General features: G+C 44.7%; 1 protein-coding gene across 2 annotated transcripts in view; it reads right to left on the bottom strand.

Annotated features, from left to right (window-relative positions):
• ADD2 (adducin 2) overlaps positions 1-25,305 on the bottom strand; it is a 124,136-nt gene that overhangs the window by 12,913 nt on the left and 85,918 nt on the right. For both annotated transcript variants that reach the window (XM_040223984.1, XM_040223985.1), the window contains 8 exons: positions 24,545-24,688; positions 22,589-22,687; positions 17,658-17,834; positions 8,942-9,199; positions 7,915-8,034; positions 6,690-6,779; positions 4,542-4,689; positions 2,476-2,601 (listed from right to left, as the gene is read on the bottom strand). In XM_040223984.1, coding sequence (XP_040079918.1) covers positions 2,476-2,601; positions 4,542-4,689; positions 6,690-6,779; positions 7,915-8,034; positions 8,942-9,199; positions 17,658-17,834; positions 22,589-22,687; positions 24,545-24,688 — 1,162 coding nt within the window. The remainder of the gene's footprint in view (positions 1-2,475; positions 2,602-4,541; positions 4,690-6,689; positions 6,780-7,914; positions 8,035-8,941; positions 9,200-17,657; positions 17,835-22,588; positions 22,688-24,544; positions 24,689-25,305) is intronic.

The following is a 25,305-nucleotide window of genomic DNA, read 5'->3' as shown; positions in this document are numbered from 1 at the left end:
AGGGACCCTCAAGAGTCTTCTCCAACACCACAGTTCAAAAGCATCAATTCTGCACTCAGCTTTCTTTATAGTCCAACTCTCACATCCATACATGACCACAGGAAAAACCATAGCCTTGACTAGACGGACCTTTGTTGGCAAAGTAATGTCTCTGTTTTTCCATATGTGTCTAGGTTGGTCATAACTTTCCTTCCAAGGAGTAAATGTCTTTTAATTTCATGGCTGCAATCACCATCTGCAGTGATTTTGGAGCCCAGAAAAATAAAGTCTGACACTGTTTCCACTGTTTCCCCATCTATTTGCCATGAAGTGATGGGACCAGATGCCATGATCTCAGTTTCTGAATGTTGAGCTTTAAGTCAACTTTTTCACTCTCCTCTTTCACTTTCATCAAGAGGCTCTTTAGTTCTTCTTCACTTTCTGCCATAAGCGTGGTATCATCTGCATATCTGAGGTTATTGATATTTCTCCCAGCATTCTTGATTCCAGCCTGTTCTTCCTCCAGCCCAGCATTTCTCATGATGTACTCTGCATATAAGGTAAATAAGCAGGGTGACAATATGCAGCCCCTTGACGTACTCCTTTTCCTATTTGGAACCAGTCTGTTGTTCCATGTCCAGTTCTAACTGTTGCTTCCTGACCTGCATACAGATTTCTCAAGAGGCAGGTCAGGTGGTCTGGTATTTCCATCTCTTTCAGAATTTTCCACAGTTTATCGTGATCCACACAGTCAAAGGCTTTGGCATAGTCAATCAAACAGAAATAGATGTTTTTCTGGAACTCTCTTGCTTTTTCCATGATCCAGCAGATGATGGCAATTTGATTTCTGGTTCCTCTGCCTTTTCTAAAACCAGCTTGAACATCTGGAAGTTCACGGTTCACATATTGCTGAAGCCTGGCTTGGAGAATTTTAAGCATTACTTTACTAGTGTGTGAGATGAGTGCAATTGTGCAGTAGTTTGAACATTCTTTGGCACAGTCTTTCTTTAGGATTGGAATGAAAACTGACCTTTTCCAGTCCTGTGGCCAGTGCTGAGTTTTCCAAATTTGCTGGCATATTGAGTGCAGCACTTTCACAGCATCATCTTTCAGGATTTTAAATAGCTCAACTGCAATTCCATCACCTCCACTAGCTTTGTTTGTAGTGATGCTTCCTAAGGCCCATTTGACTTCACATTCCAGGATGTCTGGCTCTAGTTGAGTGATCACACCATCGTGATTATCTGGGTCGTGAGGATCTTTTTTTGTACAGTTCTTCTGTGTATTCTTGCCACCTCTTCTTAATATCTTCTGCTTCTGTTAGGTCCCTACCATTTCTGTCCTTTATTGAGCCCATCTTTGCATGAAATTTTCCCTTGGTATCTCTAATTTTCTTGAAGAGATCTCTAGTCTTTCCCATTCTATTGTTTTCTTCTATTTCTTTGCATTGATCACTGAGGAAGGCTTTCTTATCTCTCCTTGCTATTCTTTGGAACTCTGCCTTCAAATGGGTATATCTTTCCTTTTCTCCTTTGGGTTTTTAGGGTTAGGGTTAGGACGATATTATTATTATTATCTACCAAACCTATATTATTAATCATAACCACAATTGGATCTTATATTTAAATCATGCTTTTACTCTTTCCAAGTATGTCTTCATCTATACCTTCCCTTATATATAAAAGAACCTTCAAAAGGGAAAATAACAATATTAGTAGCCCCATTTGACAGTCAAGGAAACTGAAGCATGAAGACTGATCTTCTAAAATCAGCAGTTGAGTTCTTATTAGTTACCAGTTGAGTTGGGCCTAGAGCTCTGTTCTATAAACTAGCATCTAATGATGTGGTTTTCAACCTGGGCTATGTATTAGACTCACCTGGAGAGAGATCTTATCACTTTAGGCTGCACTCCTCTGCCCCTACTCCTAGACCACTGAACTCGGAATCACTGGGGTAGGACCTTGGCAGGTGTCAGGAACTGTAAAGCTCCCCAGGTGATTCTAATGCACAGTCAAGGTTGACAGGGACATCATCAGCCTTACCTGGGAGCTTGCTGGACATGCAGGGTCTCAGGTCCCACCCCAGACTTACTGCATCTTAATTTTAACATTTTAATCTTCACTTTAACCAGATGCCTAGGTGATCCCTGTGCACAGTAGAGTCTAAGCACTGGGCTGCTGCATCTAGAAAGGCCCCCCAGCAGTCTGGCATGAGTTGAAGACGAGGAGGCTATGGGCCAGTCATTAACGTACTCAGCATTGCTTAGACCAGGCTATACCTGCAAGGTGTATTGTCACAGCCTGTGAATGGAACAAGCTTAAAACTGGCAACTTCTATTTCAGGATCCCTAGAAATAGCAGAGAGGAAGGAGTTTCTGGTAGGAGGGCAGCATGTGTCAAAAGGCGGGGGTGCTGCAGTGCACAACTCCATGCAGACCCCTTTCTGGGTCTGTGCAGGTGCCTCCTCCCTGCCAGCGAGCACTTCAGCTCAACTCACCGTCCACAGATTTGGAGGGAGAGCCCACAGGGCTCTTCGGCTCGGACTTGGCTGGGCTCTGAGCTGGAGAAGCAGGTGCAGACTTCACAGGGGAGCCAGGTTCCTCTGGGGCAGGCTCCTTCTCTCCTGAAAACACAGAAAACCAACTCAGGACAGAGGTCAGGCAGAGGAGAGATGGGCAGACAGAGTGCTTTAAGGCAAAGCTTTCTTCTACTTGGTCCTCATTTCCCCTAACTGGAATTAGCTGCTTCCCCATCCCCTCCACCGGCCCACACACTTTTTTAAATGTCTGCTACACTCTGGGCGAGGCAAATGGGAGGAGTCAGAGTCCAGTTCTGTTTCCTCTATCAAATCACATCCTTGGATGGATTATATTACCCCTGATGTGGATGCAAGACTGCAGGGGAATTCCCACCCACCATTTGTATGCAGCTCACATAATATTTATGTAATTTACATGTTCAGTCCAAACAATCTCTAGAGACAAAAAGCACTGTCTTTTTCTATCTACTTCTTCGACTGGCACATGAGAACTCCAAGCAAGCTGTTAAGGGTTCTTCTAGTGCCTTTGTGCCCAGGAAGATAGCTGACTTTGGGTGGGGAGGGAGGACGTGGAAGAAGGTCCTTCCCTGAGGGAATAAAAGCCTTTGATACCATGCAGGGGCCTGTGGGACTCCTGGGCACAAGGCCTCTCTGTCCCTCATCTCTTTGATTATAGGAAGCTACCTTCATTCAACCTCCATGATCTTCCCTGAGTTCCAATGGGGAGATTCAAGCTGTTGTTAATTATCAAAGGGACAGGAGGTGAGACAAGGGAGAAACAAACAGCAAGAGCAGCCTTGGAGCAAGGCCCATCAGAGGATACACACAACCATATCTTTGAGCTATTTTGCAGATACTGAAATGCCCTCCAAGTGGAAGAAGGTAATGATTAATAATGACATGCTGCCCACAAGCATGCAGACCCCAGATCAGTTGGAACTGAAGGCTAACGATGCTGACTCCAACTTACCACACCACCAACCCATCCAAAGAATGTCCATGAGCTGATCACGCCCTCTTTGGACAATTAATACTAAATTTCTCACTATCTTCCCCAAGTTGGAATACACGGTTGTGACGGCATTAGCCCACCATTGCCCCCTTGGCCTGGCAAAACAGTAAAGCTATTCCTATCTACTTCACCCAAAACTCTGTCTCTGAGATTTGATTCTGCACCGGTGCAGAGAGAAGCTGAGCTTTCAGCATCATCTTGTCTGGTGGACAAAATCAAGAGCTAAGTCCTGTGTCTCAGACCCCAAGTACATCTAGAGCAAAGAGAAGGGACAGCTCATGAGGGGAACAGAGAGGGCTTCCTAGATGGAAAGAAGTTTGCAACAGAGCCTGAAGTGTAGACAATATTGAATAAGGTAGCCAAGAAGGGAAACTCTGCCAGGAAGGGACAAAGGCGTGAACAAGCGCTCCAGAGTCAGCGTGGAGAGATGGGCTTGACTGAGATTCTGACATACAGGCCTTGGCTGCTGACAGTTCTGATTTCCAGGTTTATACCAAAAGCAGATAGATCCATCAACAACAGTGGTCACTATAATCATGATCATATTATTATAACTAACATTTGTCTGCTGCTTACTGATCTAGGCCATATTTATATGCTGCTACTCTAAGTAAGCACCACATGGATTAACTCCACCTTCCCAGGTGAGAGCATCAGTGGGGTCATGGAAGCACTATGTAACTACTGCCAGGGAGGAGCCATGAGGGGCATTATTGGGGGTAACAGTATTATGCTCATAAGAATATTGTTTGGTGATGAGGCAGGAAGGTCAAATTGAAGACATAGGAGAGAAGAGACACAGAGAAGCAAATGAAGATTGAAAACAAAGCAAAGAAGCCTGGATGGAGCCCTGGGGGCTCTGGTGGGCAGGAAGGAGTGGGTCTGGCTGCTTGGGGGCTGGGTAGCAGGGGGTAGTGATGGCCTCAGTTGCTTTGCTGCCTCCCTGGTGCCCCAAGCTCTCCCCTCCCTCCGGCAGGTCCTGAAGCACTGGCCCCCCACCAGGGTTATTTACCCTCCAGTTCTAGCTTCTTCCTCTCCACCTCCTTCTTGTACTCCTCCAGCTCCTGGTCCGTGAGTTGGCTGAAGGGGTTGGGTGCCGTCTCCTCGGATTCGTCTTTGGCATCCGCCTGGCCCTGGGACATCAGCTGGCTGTCTGTGGACTGAAAGTTAACCACAGAGCGTGTTGCCCTCTGAACGCCGCGCTCGGGGCCCAGGCCCCAGCTTCCTTTCAGACTCATGTGGCTGCCCATGGTCTTGCTAGGGACAGCGTGGCAAGCAGCTCCTTGGGAATCGCTCAGGGCCTTGGGGTGGGGTTGCTCACTCCTTCCCACGGCTATCTCACCCCAAGACCTGGATTCTCTGTGACTGCCTGGATGAATGCAGGGGTACCTCCCTCTGCCCCGGAAATAAAATCAAAGGATGCTCCCAAGGAGAAGGAAGGTGCACCTTTATTGCAATCTCTCCTGTGGACACTTGCAAGCTGTCACTATGCAAATACAGTCAGCGGCCCACAGTCAGCGGCCCACAGTCAGCCAGCCAGAACCCAGCAAGCAAAGCGTTGGCTCCACCAGCTTCAAGCCAGCCACTCCCCACCCACCACCCCTCCTCCCCCAGCAGCAGGACAAGCCACACAGCACACAGCAGTAAGTCATATGCAAAACACACAGTGACTCCAGCATTCTCAGTCCAAACTGTTAGTTCTGTTGTGCACACAGTCATAAATTCAAGGAAGTCAAGGTCTTGAATCTTGGATCTTCAACCTGCCTGCTTTGCAGGTCCCCACAGGGACACTGGCAAACTGTATTTCAACACCTCTGGGGAGCCCCTGGCTCTGGAGAGCTCACTGCTGGGCCTTGTGTGAACTCCGGGAATCCTTTGACCCCTCTCACCCAGGACAGGGACTGATATTCAGACCCCACAGCCCTTTATCCCTTTATCCTAACTCAGCATCCTCCTCTTGGCCTTTGGGGATACAGTGCTCTGGAGCTGAGGAGCCAAAGAAAGTAAAGCCCAAGAGAGGTGAGCCAGAGCAGCTGGCCCACATCACACACTCCGGGCCATCTGTTTCTGGCCCATCAGGTATTGTGATGATGGACCCTGGGCTCCTACCAAAAGAAGGGCAGCACTGGGCCTATCAATTATGGGGTTCACAAGAGAGTCCAACACCAAGATCCCAAGAAGAGGGACTCCAAGGAGAGCACTCGGTATAAATGGCAGAGTTTTTAATAATTTTGCTTATTGTATTGAACTGTCACCTCCCCCCTATATCATGGGGCGGGTATGTCTATCCTTGACCCTGTAGCACATTTGATGTCCCTCCTCTTGGTTGAGCTGGGGTGGGGCGGAGGGGATGGCATGACCTTCACACTTCCCTTGCCAATGGGCACCCATCTTGTGAGTTGCAGCCCCATCTGCAATCATGACATCAGTTTGCTCTGCAGAGAGGAATGGTCCCTGAATCCTCCACACACCCGGCCCCGGCCCTTACTGCTAAGGAAGATGCCATTGTGACTTTGCAATGAGCAGCAATGATTTCCAACACAAGCCAGAACTCTGACCTTTACCCCTTTTGCTAAGCACTACACAAACACTGTTCTATCTCAAGCATGGAAACAACTTTGTATTTTCTAACTCCATGTGGGTTTTGTAGGCAACTCACTGGCCCTCCCCCTCCTGCAGAGCACCCATCCTTATATACATGTCTGCCCTCTGAGAGCACATGGGCATCCTCTCGGAGGTATGGCCTGATGATGCCATATTCAAGCACAGAGGACAGAACCATTTGGAGCAGGCAGCTGTAGAGCCACTGGGAGCTGCCAGCCGCTGCTCCTGTGAGCCCACCCTGCGGAGCACTAGCAGAGGGCAGACGGGAGTTCCACAGGGGAACCAGGGAAGCCATATCACTCCGTATCACTCTGGCGGGTGGGAGGACTGGGCTGCTCCCCACCCCCTCTCCCAGCCCTCCTGGCACCCACAGCTGGCGATAAGACACTGTCCTCAGTCCTCACAGCATCCATTTTGCAGCAAGAGCACCAGCGCCCAAGAGCACAGGGAAAGGTGGGCATATGTAGGCTCAGGGGTCCTGCCGCCCAGCCCCAGGCACTGCAGACCCAGAAGGCAAACTCGTTTCCCCTGCAGGCGGGGGCAGCATCTGCTGTACCGGGCTTCGGCTCTTCTCTGCGATGACGCTCGCCAGCAGCTGGGACTGGGGCCCTGCCGACTTCACATCCTGTCGGTTTTGTTCTCGAATCTGTGTGGAAAGGCGGGGGGGACAATGAGCTAGCAGTCCAGAAGCAGGGCGTACTGAATAGGACGCCCAGTGTGGTGTGAACATAACACAGTAACACATCATGTCCACTCTGAGACAGTCTCCATGGCTGTTCCAGGGAATGAGTAGTTGATGTGAAACACCAGATTCTCATGAACTCTAAGGTCATTGTAAGGGATGAAGAGTGAAACGAGGCATGGTAGATCCTTGAGGGGGATTCTCAATTTTCAATATTCCTATAAAGTCCCTGAGGAATTGGTTTAAACTACAGATATCTGGGGGAGGGGGACACCTCATACATGTTAAATCTCAAACCCGTGGGAGGAGGGTTGAGGGTAAGCCAGAAATCTGCATTTCAGAGGCACACACATTGAAACGCTGCTCCAAGAGCATCCCTGACCTATTGGAAGCGGTTCTGTTACAACTTAGGTATTTAAAGTGACATGAAGAAAATAAGTGAGTGAACTATAAGGCCAAGGTAGAGAAATAAATATAAAGGATTTTGCAATTTTGAAAATGAGCCAAAGGGAAACAGCATAAAATTTGTAAAAATTCAATTTGGGGGCCTCATTGGACAATCCCAGGGACAGGGGAGCCTGGTGGGCTGCCATCGGTCGCACAGAGTCGGACACGACTGAAGCGACTTAGCAGCAGCAGCAGCAGCAGCAGCAGACACATCTACTGTCTGAAGCTAGCACCCCTGTCTTAGATGTTTACACGTGATGGAAAAAGCACAGCACTTAGCACCGTGCCTGGAATATGGCCAGTAAATGATATCTTCTTTCCCGTGTGGGCTTCCCTGGTGGCTCAGATGGTAAAGAATCTGCCTGCAGTGCAGGAGACCTGGGTTCAATCCCTGGGTCTGGAAGATCCCTTGGAGAAGGGAGTGGATTGCCATTCCACTCCAGGATTCTTACCTGGAGAATTCCATGAATAGAGGAACCTGGTGGGCTACAGTCCATGGGGTCACAAAGAATTGGACATGACTTGAGCAACTAACGCTTTCTTTTTTTCTTTCCCATAAGAGGCACCTGGGGTAAGTCGGGGACATCCTATGGACGCCCCTTCCTTACACCCTTGTGGGAGAAGAGATGGGAGGCAGTTAGCTACACCTTACCTTGTTGCGCATGTCCAGCACTTCTTGGGGGTCAGTATAGAGAGGCACAAATTGGTTTGGGTTTTCGATCCGTATGGGCATGCCACTGCTGGATTTCTCCACCTCGTCAGCCTTCATCCACTGAACACACACAAGGCCCGGTGGGTAAGACAAAGGCACACAGCTCACTGGCCACCCCAATGGTCCACCCCAGGAGAGCTGGGCTGACCAGCCTGCATGGAAGGTCAGCAAGCCTAGACAAACACATTCCCTCCTCTTGGGGCACTTGGATGTCTGTCTCCCAGAGCAGAGATGGGCAGCAGATGACCCAGCAACCAAACTAAGGCCCCTGATCAAAGGCCATAAATAACACTTCAGAGGAGGGACAGAGCCTCGGTGACCAGTTTCGACAGACAGGCGGCCACTCGCGTTTTAAGAGGACTTGTGGACAGTTTCATTTTTTTAATGAAGAGCTATTCTATTTGGCTGCCAGCTACTTACAAAGTAAGTAGTGAAAATCAAATTAAGGGTCAGAGGTATTTATGTAAGGGAGAGAGAGGGAAAGAGTATAAAATTTGTAAAAATTCAACCTCTGGGCAGGTCTCTTCAACACATCTAATGCCTAAAGCAAGTCCACAGAAGAGGGTATAATGGGAGAGGACAATGTAATGGAAGCAAGTACCCACCTCCCTCCTGGTTTTGCATCAGATGGTCAGTTCAAATGTTGGATACCCATCCCTCAAACTTCCAGGAAGCCCCTTCTGGATGTGGGAGCAAAAAGCTTTCATGCGGCTGAGAGTGACCCGGTTCAGCCACCCTCTGGACCCAGAAACTCAGCATAGAGGTACAAGAAACAGGCGATCTGCTCTGTGGGCATGAGCAGCTGCTCCCAGAGGCCCAGTAGGAAGCCCTAAGGGGAGACAGGACTAGCCCAGGCCTGGATGAGGTTTGCTCTGTTCCTCTTTTAAAGTGGTTTAGCCCGCACAGGGGGCCAGGCGCTCTCCTCTGACCCCAATCTCCCCAGCGGAGCCCCCTCTGCCCTCCTTACTGTGGTCTTGGGCCGAGGGCTGCCCATGCTCCTCTGGACCTCGTCAGCCACGTTGACCCGCAGGTAGGTGTTGGGCGTGTTGAGCCAGCGGGTCTTCTCCTTCTGCTGCTTCTGGGCATGCTGCCGCAGGGCAGGCACCGGGGTGCCGTCCTCCTCAAACACGAAGGCAGTGACCGTGGCTGGAATCTCCACCTCACTTTTGTGTTTGGTTTTCTCTTGAACGAAGGGATAGCGGTAAGTGTAGCCTGTTCTGTAACCCTGAAAAGAACAAAAATAGAACCACTTAAGGTAGGGAAAATGGTCAATAACATGCTAGCTGGCCGGCCCACACACTTCACGCCCTTCCATCTAAAGGACTCAGTTTAAGTCAAAGTCTCCATAATAAAATACAACCCAGGCCTTGCCACACCTCTGGAAGAAAGGGAAATTGTTAGTTGCTCAGTCGTGTCTCACTCTTTGTGACCCCCATGGACTGCAGCCCACCAGGTTCCTCAGTCCGTGGGATTCTGCAGGCAAGAATACTGGAGTGGGTTGCTATTTCTTTCTGCAGGGGAGCTTTCCCACCCAGGGACTGAACCCAGGTCTCCCACATTGCAGGCAGATTCTCTACTTGCTCCCTGTCTTAGTCCCCTTCCTTTCCTCCACTCCAACAAGCCCGTTGATCAGGGGTGAGAAAGTCGCCAAAATCTTGTGGACCAGACTGAGCTCCAGCTTTGGGTCTGCTCCAGTAGTTATCAATACACTGGAATCACAAAGGAGCTTTGAAAATATAGATATCCGGGCTCACCTCAGGGTTGCCCATTTCACTGGACATTGGTACAATCTGGGCTACAGGACTTTAAAAAGCTTCCCAGCTGATTTGAACAGTAGCCCTCCCTTCCTCAACTCTGAAGTTTCTTGACTATTTCTCTCTTGGGACCCCTGAATTTGACTCGAGAACATCCCTATCTCCTAAGAAGGACCATATCCCTCAAAGGTGGGCTGTTATTTAGAATGAACATTCAGGAATCTTAGCAGCTGCTGGAATAATTCTTAGCTCTACCAGTCATCTTGTTTTAAGTTAAAGTGGCATTAAAAATTAGGTGGATTACAAAAAAATACGTAGCTATGTAGAAAATTAAGCAATATGAAAAAAACGTAAGGAAAATATGGGTTTTATGCAAAATCTCATCCTGAGAGACAACCACTAAAAATCCTTTCAGTCATCTCTCTAAGCATACATATACATATGCACATATGTAAATATACAGAGAAGGCAATGGCAACCCACTCCAGTACTCTTGCCTGGAAAATCCCATGGACAGAGGGGCCTGGTGGGCTGCAGTCCATGGGGTCGCTAGGAGTCGGACACGACTGAGCAACTTCACTTTCACTTTTCACTTTCATGCATTGGAGAAGGAAATGGCAACCCACTCCAGTGTTCTTGCCTGGAAAATCCCAGGGATGGGGGAGCCTGGTGGACTGCCGTCTATGGGGTTGCACAGAGTCGGACACAACTGAAGCGACTTGGCATAGCATAGCATATAATTAATATATAATATATATATAATATATAAAACACTATATAAATGGGACTGTACCACATAAGCAGCCTTCTAAAAAACCAAGATATAATTGACATGTAACATTACATTAGTTTCAGGTGTACAACACAGTGATTCAATATTCGTATGTATTCTATGCATAACTGAATCACTTTGCTATACACCTGGAACTAACACAGTACTGTAAATCAACTATGTCATGTTTTAGTCACTAAACTGTGTCCAGGTCTTTTGTGACGCCATGGACTGTAGCCCGGCAGGCTCCTCTGTCCATGGGATTTCCTAGGCAAGAATACTGGAGTGGCTACTATACTTCAGTTAAAAAGAAATTGTATGTATTGTGAAATGATCACCCTGAATCTAGTTGACATCTAGATTCAACTAGATGTCACCTTACATAGTTACAATTTTCTTCTTGTGATGAGAACTTTTAAGATCTACTTACTCTTTTAGCAACTTTTAAATATATAACACAGTATTAATAACTACAGTCACCATGCTATACATTACACCCAGGATTACTTATTTTATATACGGAAGCTTTTAGCTTTGATCCTTTACCCATTTCTCTCTGCCCCACACCTGGCAGCTACCAATCTGTTCTCTGCATCTATGAGTTTGAACTTTTTTTTTTTTCAATTGCATATATAAATGAGATCATACAGTATTTGTCTTTTTCTGTATGATTTATTTCACTTAGCATAATCCCCTCGAGTTCCATCCACATTGTTTCAAATGGTTAGACTTCTTTCTTTTCATGGCTGAATAATATTCTACCATATATATATGGTATATATATATTTTATATATATATAAGACCACTTTTTCTTTATCCATTCTTCCATCAGTGGATACTTAGGTTGCTTCCATATCTTGGCTATTGTAAATATTACTACATAATCAGCTTTATAAGTTGCTTCTCTAGTCCACCAATGTGTCTTGGAGATTTCTTCATGTTACTGAACATAGACACACAGCAACCTTTAAACAACTGCATAATATACCAGTGATTGCGCATATCACAGTTTATCTAACCAACACTGGAAGAACTTTTGTTAATTTCAAAACATTATAAACAACCCTGAAATGAGCAATTTTACACATTTTTCTTTAGGCAGTTAACATAAATGCCTAGTAATGAAAATGACTGAGTCAAAAGATGCACAGTTTTTACATATTTATTTTAAAGGTTTTTATATATTTATCATGTCCATCTTCCCAAGACAATGAGCCAGTTTGCACTTCTGCCAATTGTGCTGGAGTTCCCAGTTCTCATCTCCTTTCCCCACACTGAATATTGTTGAGGTTTTTAAAAAAATCATTGGCAGTCAGATGGGTTAAAAGTAAAACCTACTTTTGTTTTGTTCTTTTTTAGGTTACTAGTAAGATTGGATATTAATTACATTTAATGGCCTTGAATATCTTCCCTTGTAAACTATGTCCTCAGTTCATTTTTCTATTGTGATGTTTATCTTTTCATATTGTTTCTTTTATAGTAAAGATGGATCTTTTGACTGTCACAGATGTTGCAAATATTTTCCCCATACTTTGTCTTTAGTTTTGTTTATGGTGGGTTTGTTTTTAGTTATGTTTATTTACTTTTTTACTTTATTTCCTTATTTACTTTTAAAAATGTAAAATTTGAATTTTAATGTAATCATAACTGTCAATATTTGTCATCATGATTTCAGGCTTTCCTGCCATGCTTGACAAGGCCTTTCCCAACACAAAAGCATCAAAAATATTAATCTATGTTTTTAAATATCTATATGAATTTCCTTTTCATGTTTAAATTTTTGGCAAATGAGGGATCTATCTTGTGGAAAGGATAAAGCAACAAGCCACCCTAGGTTCATTTCCCACAGGGCTAGAAGTCTATCTTTCCCCACAGATTTATAGGATGGCTGTTTCTCCTGTTAAATTTTCATGTATTTGGGATCTATTTCTGGACTCTCTAAGCTGTAGCTCTGATTGGCCTGTCCCTTCTGGACTAATGCCCCTCCCTTCAATGACTAAGGCCTTATCGCACTTTACCATGTGGTGGTAATCACTATAGGATTTTCCAAGCCATTCTGAATTTCATCTGAAAGAACATTTTGCTAAGTCCTTATATCTTGCTCCACTTTTGAGGAAATTACATTGAGTTTATTGATTAACTTGGAAGCCTCTTTACCCTATTGAAGCTTTTAACCAAAAATAAATTATAGCTCTTCACTGATTTAAGGTTTTCTCTGATGTCTATTGGTAAAATTTTACAGCTGTCTTTAAAGGGCTTCTGCTTAAAACTTTATGATGTTGCTGCATTTACAAATAGGATTATTTCCTCTCATATTTTCACATATATTATTGTATGTTGAAATATAAAAAAGCTACTAATTTTTACACATATTTTCATAACTGACCACTTTAAATACACTCATTTTTTAAAAATTGCAGGATAATTGCTTTACAATGCTGTGTTGGTTTTTACCATACAGCAACATGAATCTATGAACATATATATATGTCCCCTACCTCTTGAACCTCCCTCCTAGCTCCCACCCCATCCCACCCCACTAGGCTGTCCCAGAGCATGGAGTTGAGCTCCCTGTGTTATACAGCAACTTCCCATTAGCTGTCTATTTTACATGCGGTAAAGTATATGCTTCAGTGCCACTCTCTCAATTCGTCTCACTCTCCTTCCCCTACTGTGTCCATAAGTCTATTCTCTGTGTCTCTATTTCTGTCCTACAAATAGGTACATCAGTGCCATCTTTCTAGATTCCATATGTATGCATTCATATACAATATTTTCTGACTTACTTTCTTTCTTTCTGACTTACTTTCCTTTATATAACAGGCTCTAGGTTTGTTCACCTCACTAGAACTGACTCAAATTTGTTCCTTTTTATAGCTGGTAATATTCCCTTGTATGTATGTACAGGGCTTTACAGGTGGAGCTAGTGGTAAAGAACCCACTTGCCAATACAGGAGACACAGAGATGCGGGTTGGATCCCTGGGTCGGGAAGAGCCCCTGGAGGAGAACACGGCAACCCACTCCAGTATTCCTGCTTATATCTTGCTTATATTCTTGTTTATATCTGTTGATGGACATCTAGGCTGCTTTCATGTCCTAGCTGTTGTAAACAGTGCTGCAGTGAACACTGGGGTACGTGTGTCTTTTTCAATCATGATTTTCTCAGGGTATATGCCCAGTAGTGGGATTGCTGGGTCATATGGTAGTTTTATTCCTAGTTTTTTTAAAGAAATCTCTGTACTGTTCTTCATAGTGGCTGTATCAATTTACATTCCCATCAACTGTGCAAGAATGTCTCCTTTTCTCCACATCCTCTCCAGCATTTATTATTTGTAGATTTTTTGATGATGGCCATTCTGATGGGTGTGAGGTGATTCCTCATTGTAGTTTTTATTTGCATTTCTCTAATAATGAGCAATTTTGAGCAATTTTTCATGTTTTACTGGCCATTCATATGTCTTCTTTAGAGAAATGTCTATTTAGGTCTTCTGCCCATTTTTTGATTGTTTTTTTTTTGTTTGTTTGTTTGTTTTTCTGATATTGAGCTGCATGAGCTGCTTGTATATTTTGGAGGTTAATCCTTTGTCAGTTGCTTCATTTGCAATTATTTTCTCCCATTCTAAAGGTTGCCTTTTCATCTTGTAAATGGTTTCTTTTGCTGTGCAAAAGCTTTTAATTTTAATTAGGTCTCATTCATTTTTATTTCCATTACTTTAGGAGGTGGATCATAGAGGATCTTGCTGCAATTTATGTCCAAAAATGTTCTGCCTATGTTTTTTACTCTAAGAGTTTTATAATTTCTGGTCTTAAATGGTCTTTAATCCATTTTGAGTTTATTTGTATTTATGGTGTTAGGACAAGTTCTAATTTCATTCTTTTACATGGAGCTGTCAGTTTTCTTAGCACCAATTATTGAAGAGACTATCTTTTTTCCATTGCATATTTTTGCCTCCTTTGTCAAAAATAAAGTGCCCACAGGTGTGTGGATTTATGGGCTTTCTATCTTGTTCCATTAGTCTATATTTCTGTTTTGTGCCAGTACCATATTGTCTTGATGACTATAGCTTTGTAGTATAGTCTGAAGTCAAGAAGGTTGATTCCTCCAGCTCCATTTTTCTTTCTCAAGATGGCTTTAGCTATTTGGGGTCTTTTGTGTTTCCATACAAATTGTGAAATTTTCTGTTCCAGTTCTCTGAAAAACGCCATGGAAATTTGATAGGTATTGCATTGAATCTGTAGATGGCTTTGGATAGTATAGTCATTTTCACAATATTGAGTCTTCTAATCCAAGAACATAATATATCTCTCCATCTGTTTGTGTTATCTTTGATTTCTTTCATGAGTGTCTTATAGTTTTTGGTATACAGGTCTTTTGTCTCCTTAGGTAGGTTTATTCTTAGGTGTTTTATTCTCTCTCTCTCTCTTTTTTTTTAATGGTGAATATGATTGATTCCTTAATTTCTCTTTCTGATTTTTCATTGTTCATATGTAGGAATGCAAGGTACTTCTGTGTATTGATTTTTCACCCTGTGACTTTACTAAATTCATTGATTAGCTCTAGTAACTTTCTGATAGTATCTTATAGGGTTTTCTATGTATAGTATCATGCCATCTGCAAACAGTGAGAATTTTACTTCTTTTCCAATCTGGATTCCTTTTATTTCTCTTTCTTCTCTGATTGCCATGGCTAGGACTTCCAAAACTATGCTGAATAAAAGTGATGAGAGTGGGCATCCTTGTCTTGTTCCTGATGTTAGAGAAAATGTTTTCAGTTTTCCACCATTGAAAATAATATTTGCTGTGGGTCTGTCATATATGGCCCTTATTAAGTTGAAGCAGGTTCTTCCCATGCCCATGTTCTGAAGAGTTTTTGTCATAAGCAGGTGCTGAATTTTGTTGAAAGCTTTTTCTGTATCCATTGAGATTATCAAATGATTTTTATCTTTAAATTTATTAATGTGGTGTATCACATTGATGGATTGGTGTACACTGAAGAATCCTTGCATCCCTGGGAGAAAGTTGATTTGATCATGGTATAGGATCCTTTTAATGTGTTGTTGGATTCTGTTTGCTAGAATTTTGTTGAGGATTTTTGCATCTATGTAATTTTCTTTTTGTGTGTGAAGTCTGGTTTTGGTATCAGAATGATACTCATTCATAGAATGAGTTTGGAAGTGTTCCTTCCTCTGCCATTTCTTGGAAAAGTTTGAGAAGGCTAGACATTAGCTCTTCTCTAAATATTTGATAGAATTAACCTGTGAAGCCATCTGGCCCTGGGCTTTTGTTTTTTGGGAGATTTTTAACACCATTTCTACTACAGTGCTTCTAATTTATCTGTTCATAATTTCTATTTCTTCCTGTTCAGTCCTGGAAGGTTTAACTTTTGTAAGCATTTGTCCATTTCTTCCAGGTTGTCCATTTTATTGGCATATATTGCTCACAGTAGGTCTCTTATTATCCTTTGTATTTCTGCATTGTCTGTTGTAACCTCTCCTTTTTCATTTCTAATTTTGTTGATTTGAGTCTTTTCCCTTTTTTTTTTCTTGATATGCACTCATTATTTCTAATTTTTCTCAGTTGATTCTTTTGAACCTTAGAGGTAGGTAGATGTACTAACTATAAATAAGAGTAATTTTGTTTTCTTTACAACATGTACACTGCCTTATTTAGATCTCACTGCCTTGAATTGATTTCCAGTATTATTCTTGAACAACATTAAATAATAGTGCTGAAAACAGAATCACTGTTTAGTTTTGAAATTTAATGGAAATTCTTCTAATGTTTCACCATGATACTGGTGTTTGTTTTGACAAAAAAAAAAAAGGTAATTTTAATCATATTAAATAAATGACTTCCTATCCTACTTAACACCTATTATTTTTATAAATCGAGATTACATTTTTATCAAATACCTTTTGATCTCAAAGTGATCCATAGGTTTTTATCCTTTGACTCATTGATATCATGAAATATATTTAGATTTATAATATTAAACCATTCTTCAATACAAGGAATGAACTCTCACTTGGTTATCATGTATTATTATTCTAATATTATGCCAGATAGTATTTGCTAGTTTTCACGCAGCATTTTTCATCAACTCAAAGTGAGATTTGTCTGAATGTGTTATAACTGTTATGACTTGGTCTTCTTTCACTCTTCTCTGCCACAGTTTAAACAGCATAGGAATAGTCTGTTTCTTAAAGGTTTGAGGGAATTTCTGCATGAAACCATTTGGTCCTGGTGTTTTATTCAGCCACAGATTGCTCAACACACAAACGTTAATAGGAGTTGTATTTTCATTGTGGATCATGGTCAGCCCTGTAATAAACTGGTGATGATTTGGAGGAACTGGAAGCAAAAAGGAAAGGATTAATTATTGCAATGACCCAGACATAATAATGAAAGGGTCCAAACTAGTAGCAGTGAGGAGGAGGGGAAATAATACAGGAATGTCACAAAAATAGGGCTCATCTTCACTCTCCTGAGCAATCTGGGGAGTCATAGCTTCTTCTTGCAGTTAGGTCCTCACTGTATACGCTTTCCTCTTATTCTTGAATTGTTTCCTGTTTATGTCAGATGTCATCAAATACTGTTAGTTCCAGAAGGAAGGATGTCTTATAATGCTTTTGGACCCTATAAAGCCCACGCTAGTCACATATCAGTTAATTTTTTACCTGGCTGTTTGATTGATTCATCACAATAGGAATAGTGTTGTAATGCTGTTTATTGGGAATAGGGAAATCAAAGCTATTATGTTTTCTGCGTTAAAATCATGAGATTAGAAGGAAACACAGAGCTAACTGCAAAAGAGGAATAAACCAAGCCACAATATGAGAGAGGCTCTGTGGTCCTGCTTTTTGCTGGATTACCACCTCACACGCCAACCAGTAGCTTCCTACCCCTTCTCCAAAGGGCAGCAGCAGGTGCGGCATCCACAGCCCTTGGAAAGGGAGTGGCAAAGGCCATTGTTTGAGAAAACTCACGTACTATTAGCATGACCACAAACTCTTAGTCAACTTGCCAGTCAAGGGGCTTTAACAACTGAATTGTGATGCTGGCAGTTCTCACATCTACTGAGTGCTTCATACTGACTGGTTTTGGGGGGTTAAGCCACAAAGGACTGGTCCGGAAGGACAATGGCAGGAGACTCACCAGATTGTCCAGCATCCTCATGAGGGCCTCAAACTCGTGCTCCCCAAGCCGGCTCTTCCGCATGGGCCCGAAGGTGCCCCCTGCCCACTGCACAGAGCCCACCTCATGAGGCCGCTGCTTCTCCTGTTCCAGCAGGATGAGGTTCTCCACGCCCCCCGCGCTGGACAGAGCAGACACCTGTGGCAACAAGCAGAAAGCCATCAGCTCACACACGTGCGTGTGTGTGTATACCCACAACCCTGTACACATTCTGTGCTCCTGCGCGTAACAGAGAATGGCGATCAGGGAAGGTTAGAAACAGAAATCTCTGGAAAACTGAGTTGTATTTGGCTTTTTCCTCCCAGAGGAAAGCTGCTCCAAACTTGTCAGGCATGTGCCCATTCCCAAGGACAAAGGTATTAGTATTTCTTTCCTAATATCAGTTTTTAGGGAGACATAGCAAGTGTTAGGAGAAAGCAATGGAACCCCACTCCAGTACTCTTGCCTGGAAAATCCCATGGGCGGAGGAGCCTGGTAGGCTGCAGTCCATGGGGTTGCTAAGAGTCGGGCACAACTGAGCGACTTCACTTTCACTTTTCACTTTCATGCACTGGAGAAGGAAATGGCAACCTACTCCAGTGTTCTTGCCTGGAGAATCCCAGGGACGGGGGAGCCTGGTGGGCTGCATATGGGGTCGCATAGAGTCGGACACAACTGAAGCGACTTAGCAGCAGCAGCAGCAGCAAATGTTAAATCTTGAGAATAAAACAGCGCAGGGGACTGAAAAGTTACCTGGCACAGAGACCAACTTCAAGCTGTGATTATTTCCAGGGAACAAGGGAATTTGAGAAAAAGAGACTTCAATTCTTGTCTATAATATTTTACTTCTCCAAGAAGAAAAAAGCTGTTGATATTTGTTAAATCTGGTGGGTGGAGAGTGGGTATTGTATTATTCCCTGTATTTTTCTGTTTCTGAAATATCTCCCCTTAAAAAACAAGTCACTTGAAAGAAATAAGCTGGCTTCTAGGCCAACAAAATATGAGTGTGGCCTGTTGGGATGAATTAACAGGTCTAAAGGAAGAATATCCTCCATAATGGGTTTAGTCACTCAAGGAAGCCCAGAAAAAGGAGACAGATGAACAGCTGACAGGCACAGTCAGGCTCTGTATAGGGCTCAGAAAACTTTCACCAACAGACTTAGAGTGTTTGCTCCACTGTCAAGGCTCCATGGGGAGGCAACCATACAGGTAACCAGAAGCAATGGACTTTGAGTTTTAGCGCAAGAGGTGTGTGTATGAAACAGGCAGTTTTAGAATGATCCTAAAAACATTCATGAATCCAACTACTCTTATTTTCTAATTCCATGCTCATCTGAAAGTACATTCTATTTACACCCCGTATCTGCCACCCAGATACAATTGGCTATGATGTGGTTCCCTGGCTAAGTCCAGACACAGAGAGAGAAATGGTGGATTCCAAGTATTGTAAGTATTGAAGCTGAAGTTTTGTACTGCACATCAAGACCCTTCCCCAGCAGCTCAGCTGGTAAAGAATCTGGCTGTAACGCAGGAGACTCCAGTTCGATTCCTGGGTCAGAAAGATACCCTGGAGAAGGGACAGGATACCCACGCCAGTATTCTCAGGCTTCCCTGGTGGCTCAGATGGTAAAGAATCCGCCTGCAACGCGGGAGACCTGGGTTTGAGTCCTGGGTTGGAAAGAGCCCTGGAGGAGGGCATGGAAATTCTCTCCAGTATTCTTATTTGGAGAATCCCCGTGGATAGAGGAGCCTGGGAGGCTACAGTCCATAGCTTCGCAAAGAGTCAGACACAGCATCAAGACCCTAGTGTTCTGATTAATATTTGTTACTCCATAAACCTGCTTGTTATGGGGGAACAGCTCTGACTATTTAAACTTTCAGTGTTCCAGTTTTTATGTCAGTTATTGTTTTATTGACGATGAAAGAAATCGATGTAGCCTGATGAGAAACCCAGGCCGATGAAGCCCTGAGGATCCTGGACATACTCCAGAGAGTATTAGAGTCACCAGTGTAACATACAGCCCCATGAGACTTCCTGCAGGTCAGCCAGGCAACCTTTTCAGTGACCCCCAACACTCTGTGAAGAGGAAGAAGTAAGAACAAGCATTTTCCACACCCTCTTCATCCAAGGCATGTGTCCCATAGAAGCCTCCATTGCAATTATAGACACCTAGAGGCCATTTATTCCATACTCTCACAAAAAATGAGAATCCTTATCTAATATTCCTAGAAGGTGTCAGCTCCATGCTTGAAGAGGCAGCCTAAAGTATTATTGTCCAAATGTTAGAAGGGTTACGATGAGATGATAGAGATTGTACTGAGTTGAAATCTACCTTTCTATCATGTTCATTCTCTGGTCCCAGTTCTGCCCTCAGCTGCCCTGTTCTCTAATTCTGAAGTCCCTCACACCCGGCTCTGAGGCTGAGCATGTGGGAATACACTCTCAAAGATAGCGAATCCTAGCTGGTTGATCAATTACTACATTCATCCTGGACTCCTACCTGGTCAAGGCAGGCTTTAGCCCTGGGACCCTGAAACCTTGACTTGAAGTGCCAGCTCCCTGGGGAGAGGCCCCAGCCTGTCAGCTGACCTTTCCCACCAGCCTTTACTGCCCTGAGAGGCAGTGATTAAGACATGGAACTTGGGTACCAGGCTACCTGCGTCTGGATCCTGGCTCTGCCACCTACTTGCTGTGTAACTTTGAGCAGCTATTTACCCTCCCTGTAAAATGAAAATAGTATATTTACCTCATGAGGTTTATTTAAGGTATTCCTAAAGCTCTTAGAACAGCACCTGGTGCATAAAGACTGCCATAGAAACACTTATGAAAAACAAATTCTGAGGCTTTACCATGGAATGCTGAGAAGCAGTGCCCCGGGGACTGGTCATTTGTGGAGGAGGAGAGAACTGCCCACTTCCTCGCATGAGCTGCCTCCTCCCACCTCCCTCTTCCCCAATGCGTTTCCATGGCGATGGGTAGCACATGGAGAGTTGCCTGAGCTGCTTCTCATCTGCCTGTAAGCAGAGCAGGTAGCCACCTCTCTGCAGAGGATGACCCAGTTTCCTGGAACCCCAAATGGATGGAAAGCAAAGAGAATGCTGTCCCCAGGAGAGGAACAGGCTCTTAGCCTTGAACCACTGAAATGACCACAGACACATTTGCTTATTTGCCAAGGTCACTGAGAGAGAAAATCAGTCCCATGATGCAAGCAGAACTCCAGTGCAGGTCATCCATCTGGAAATGTCCCTTGCAGGGGCTGCAGTCCCAACAGCTCTGCAGGCTGCTGGCACCTGGTCTCTTCTGAGCCTTAATCCACCCACACCCTTCATCTCTCTCTCCTGTTTTCCTTCTACTCCTTCCAGTTCATTTCTCCCTCTAGAAGCCTTCCTGCTCCACTCACTGAAAAAAAGACACTGGAGCCTTTCTTGGGGTTATCTGCTCCCATTGCCTGATGTACTTTATAAAAGTCACATCGAACCAGTCCCATCTGAAAAGAACGTGACAGCAGGCAGGGCCAAGAGGAGCAGCAGGGGCTGTCCGGGAGAGTGGCGGGCAGCTCAGCCCTTCCTCTAGCCGAAGGCCCAGCTAGATGGACTTCCTCCCTTTGGTTAAATAGCACAGGGGCCCTTTCTGGGGATCTAGAGCCTACGGAGGCGTACTCTATCCATTCGTTTTTAGGGCTGGGCTATTTTTGCAAGGAGCTAAGGCTTTATCATGAGCTATTTTCTCACAGAAGCCTCCTTCTACAGAAAAATGGGAAACTTTTCAGAGTTCAGATGGAGAAGAGAAAGTGGGTTATCAGAAGCTCTGCCAGGTTCTAACATCATCCAGGGGTCAGAGTTCAGGGCCAGCATCATTGGATGGGGGGAGGGGTCACCTTTTCATCACTGTCCTCTCAACTTATCCTTTAAAAACCACTGAGAAAGGTCCCACCTATACAGCCTTCACTAGTGATGCTTTTGGGATTACTCTCATTCTTCCTGCATAGCGACCAAGAGAAGGGTGAGCGGTCTTCCTGGGACACTGCTCTGCCCAGACCTGCCAGGAGAGGGCAGATGGGACACCACAAGGGCTGCTAAGAGCTGACTCACCCTGGAGCAGCTGGCCTCCCCTTGTCAACTGAGTCCTGAAAATACCATCAGCAACACCTCTCCTTGTCTGAAAGGCCATCCTCAGAAGGTCTCTATAGACCCAGTTCTACAGCTGAGGAAACAGGAAATGGAGGCTTACAGGGGGCAAGTCCCTGACCCAAGGGCACAGAACCCAAGATGGAGCCCAGTCAGTTGTGCAAGAACCCCCTACTCACCCCTGATGGCCTGCCGCGCTGGAAGGAGCACGTGCCTGGCTTAACCAAAACCACCTTGTTACTTGATAAAACTGCAGGATGTGTGTTTTCCTATTGCTTTTCCACCCACCCTCTATCTCCTCCTTTACCAGCTTGGAGGACCTGTGGTGTGGTCCTGGACTTCACCCTGGGGCTTCCCTGGTGGCAGGCCTGTCATGCCAACACTCCACCTGAGCCTTCTCTCCATTTCTCTTTCTGGACTTGACCACATTCAGGGTCGTGGCAAGTTAGCCTCCGCCAAGCAAAGAAAAGCAGACCTACCTGGGTGGTGTTTGTGAGGGGACACCCCAGGTAACACAGGAGCATGGGACAGTCCTCCCACTGTCCTACTGGTGAGCCCAGGCATCTTCCTGCCCTCAACACTGACCTCCAAGAGTTGGGTGCTGGTTGTTGGGCAAGGGTGATAAAAAATTTTAAAGCTGCAAAACTAAGTGTGAAACTTTAGAAGCATAAGGCAGAGAAACAGGGTGAGGCTCCCTTAAATCACAGCACATAGCGCCACCGCCATTACCCTTTGGCCCCGATCGGAGCCCCTCCTGGGCCTACTGTCCAGACGAACATGCTTACCTGTATCTCACACGCAGCCTGTAGGTGGAAGATCTTATAAAATGCCTCCTCCACAGTATCACCCAGAGCAACCACTCCATGGTTTCTTAGCACCAGGATCTGTACAGGAGCAAACAGCCAATTGACACTTTCAGCCTTCTAAACTTCAGTTAAGAGGGAGAGATTTTTCATTTTATTCAGATCAATTTCCATATCTCATCCTGGAACACCTGCCCCCTAGTTCCTCACTCACTCTCCCTATGCAAAAACCCAATGCAACCCCCATGAGTTTTAATATCCACCCAAAAGAATGCTTAAGGCATATACCTGAAGAAATGGAAGACGCTTTTTAAAACTGAGACTGAATAGCTTGGTGGATTTCTTTGGGCAAGGCTTGGTTTTTTTAGGCCCTGAGAGCTTAGAAGTCTGAAAAATGAATGGTATGTCAAAGTGAATAAATATATTTGCTGTTAAATACAAGGGTCCAACTTGTCCCCTGTGACTGGGTTGACTTGTGAATCAAATCCAAGGGAGTGATCTGCGAGAGATGATCCTGCATACACAGGTGAGTTGGATCACCTCTGGCCCCCAGGCTTTCTCCCCATGAACTCTGTGGAGCCTGGCAGCTCTAAGATCCTACAGTTCTGTGAAAGAGGCCACAGCAACCTTTTATTCTATCTCATTAGAGGAAATAGAAGCCTAAAGAAATTGAAAGTCCCCCAGCTAATTAGGGGCAGAGTTAGAACCCAGGCCATCACTGACGGTACAGTGTTTTTGACTCAGCCAGGGGCAGGCAGATCTAAAAGGGGGGAAAACAGAAATCAATTTATATCAAGGTCCAGGTGCACCCTCCCTTCTTGGTTGGTTTCATCCTTAAGGATGCTCTGAGTAATACCCAGGTGACACCCACCTGGGGGCTGGGACACAGACCCAAGCATCAGATCCGTCCTTCCAATACCTGGGCTGAGGCCCAGTGGCCTAGTCCTCACATCCGTTCTTGCTGAAAACAGCTGGAGTTTTTTTCCCCTTAAGAGCCACAGAGATGGGAAGAGACTATGACTCTCGCACACAAAAGATTTTACAGATAGTGAACGCCCCTTGTCTTTTTGTAGCATTTCAGGGTTTTGAACATCACCCCTCTCCTGGCTCTGCTCATGAGGTTTCAGAGGAAGGCAGGAGAGGGTAGCAGGAGTTTCTGCTCCATGTTAGAGATGGGAAGACAAGGACTCTCAAATGGGAGATGACTCCAGCAGCAGCAAGGAAGGGGGCAAAGTGCCCATCAAGCCAGGCTTGGCTCTGAAACGTCCCCCTCGAAGCTCACCAGCCCTGATTATGTGCTGTTATAAAATAGGTCTTCAGACTTAAATCAAGCAATACAAATGAGATTCTGTTCTGTCAAGTTAGCAAAAAAATAAAAACTAAGGGAGAACACTCAAGTTTGAGGAGACTATAGAAAAATGGCATTCTCATACATACTAGCCTCGTCCGGAGGAGAGGGCAGTTTGTTACTATGCGGTAATAAGTTAAACTATGCATCCTTTAGGAAGCAAACACAAAGATGTAGCAGAAGGAATTTTCATCATGGAATTGTTTATATTAAAAGAAAATTCGAGGAGAAAAATCTTTTCAGTGTCCAACCATAGAGGACTGTTCAGGTAAATGACGGCACAGCCATTCATACAGTGACATATAATTTAAAATGGTGATTAGAAAGTATTTTAATAGCTTACAGAAGAGTTGACTCTATATTGCTAAGAGGAAAGAAGAGTTTTACAATCCTAGTTTTGTAAATCTACGTGAATAGATATGGGAGTGTGCATCAAAATCAAAGGGTAGGGTGAAAGATTATTTCCTTTCTTTTGTTGCTCTTGTTTATCTGCAACTTATAAACATTTTCCAATGAATAGTTATCCCTTTTGTGATGTGGGTTTTTGACAACCCCTCCCAGAGCATCTTCCTAGAATAGCTGAGCCGAACCTTGCAGGTGGGTCCAAGGCACTTCTGCAGGTTGATCCGATCAGCTTCCTGCTCCATCTCGCCATTGAAGTCGTAATATGCCATGTCCCCCACCAGCAGGGCATTGTGGGACACAGGCAGGAGGCCCCACTTCATGACTGACACCTTCGGTGAGATGAGGAATGGTTAGCTCACCCCCACCCTCCCCACCCCCTGCCCCTCTGTCCCACTGGCCCTCTCCTCAGATGACCCAGTCAAGCTCTGTCTGGGGACAGGCAGCGGTGAAGCAGGGTCCAGGGTCCAGGGGGTGGGTTGTTAGAGACCTTCAGCCTTGGCTGCAGAAACAACCACGACTCTTCACTGACAGGGAGGCCCATTGAGAAGCTCCCATTTTTCTAGCAATGGGGCAATGCAAGTGCCAGGAGAGATGATTAAAACCCAGGCTGTAACCACCATGTGCCAACCCTTGGCCTTTATTAAAAGCAAGGAACGTGGAGAGATTGGAGAGCCTCTCACCTTCCTTCAGTCATCTTGCCCCTCACGTCAGCCCCAGCTCTGCAGAAATGCACACTTGGCACAAATACATCACACAGCCTTAGTCTAACTTTTGGAAGGTCTGAGTGCTTGTAAACCGGTGTGATTTTGCCGAGAAAAATCACAAGTCAGTGGCAGGCCTGCTCTGCCCCCGTAGGTGCATGGCCAGGGGATTGGTAAGTTGGGGTCTGGGTGTCTGCTGTCTTTCCAGGTGCACTGCAGCACCTCAGGTAGACATAGAGAAATGT

Source organism: Oryx dammah, unplaced genomic scaffold, assembly GCF_014754425.2.
Source record: "Oryx dammah isolate SB20612 unplaced genomic scaffold, SCBI_Odam_1.1 HiC_scaffold_25, whole genome shotgun sequence".
NCBI classification, from domain to species: Eukaryota; Metazoa; Chordata; class Mammalia; order Artiodactyla; family Bovidae; genus Oryx; species Oryx dammah.
Note: the sequence above shows the minus strand (reverse complement) of the source record. Positions and strands in the feature narration are given on the sequence as shown.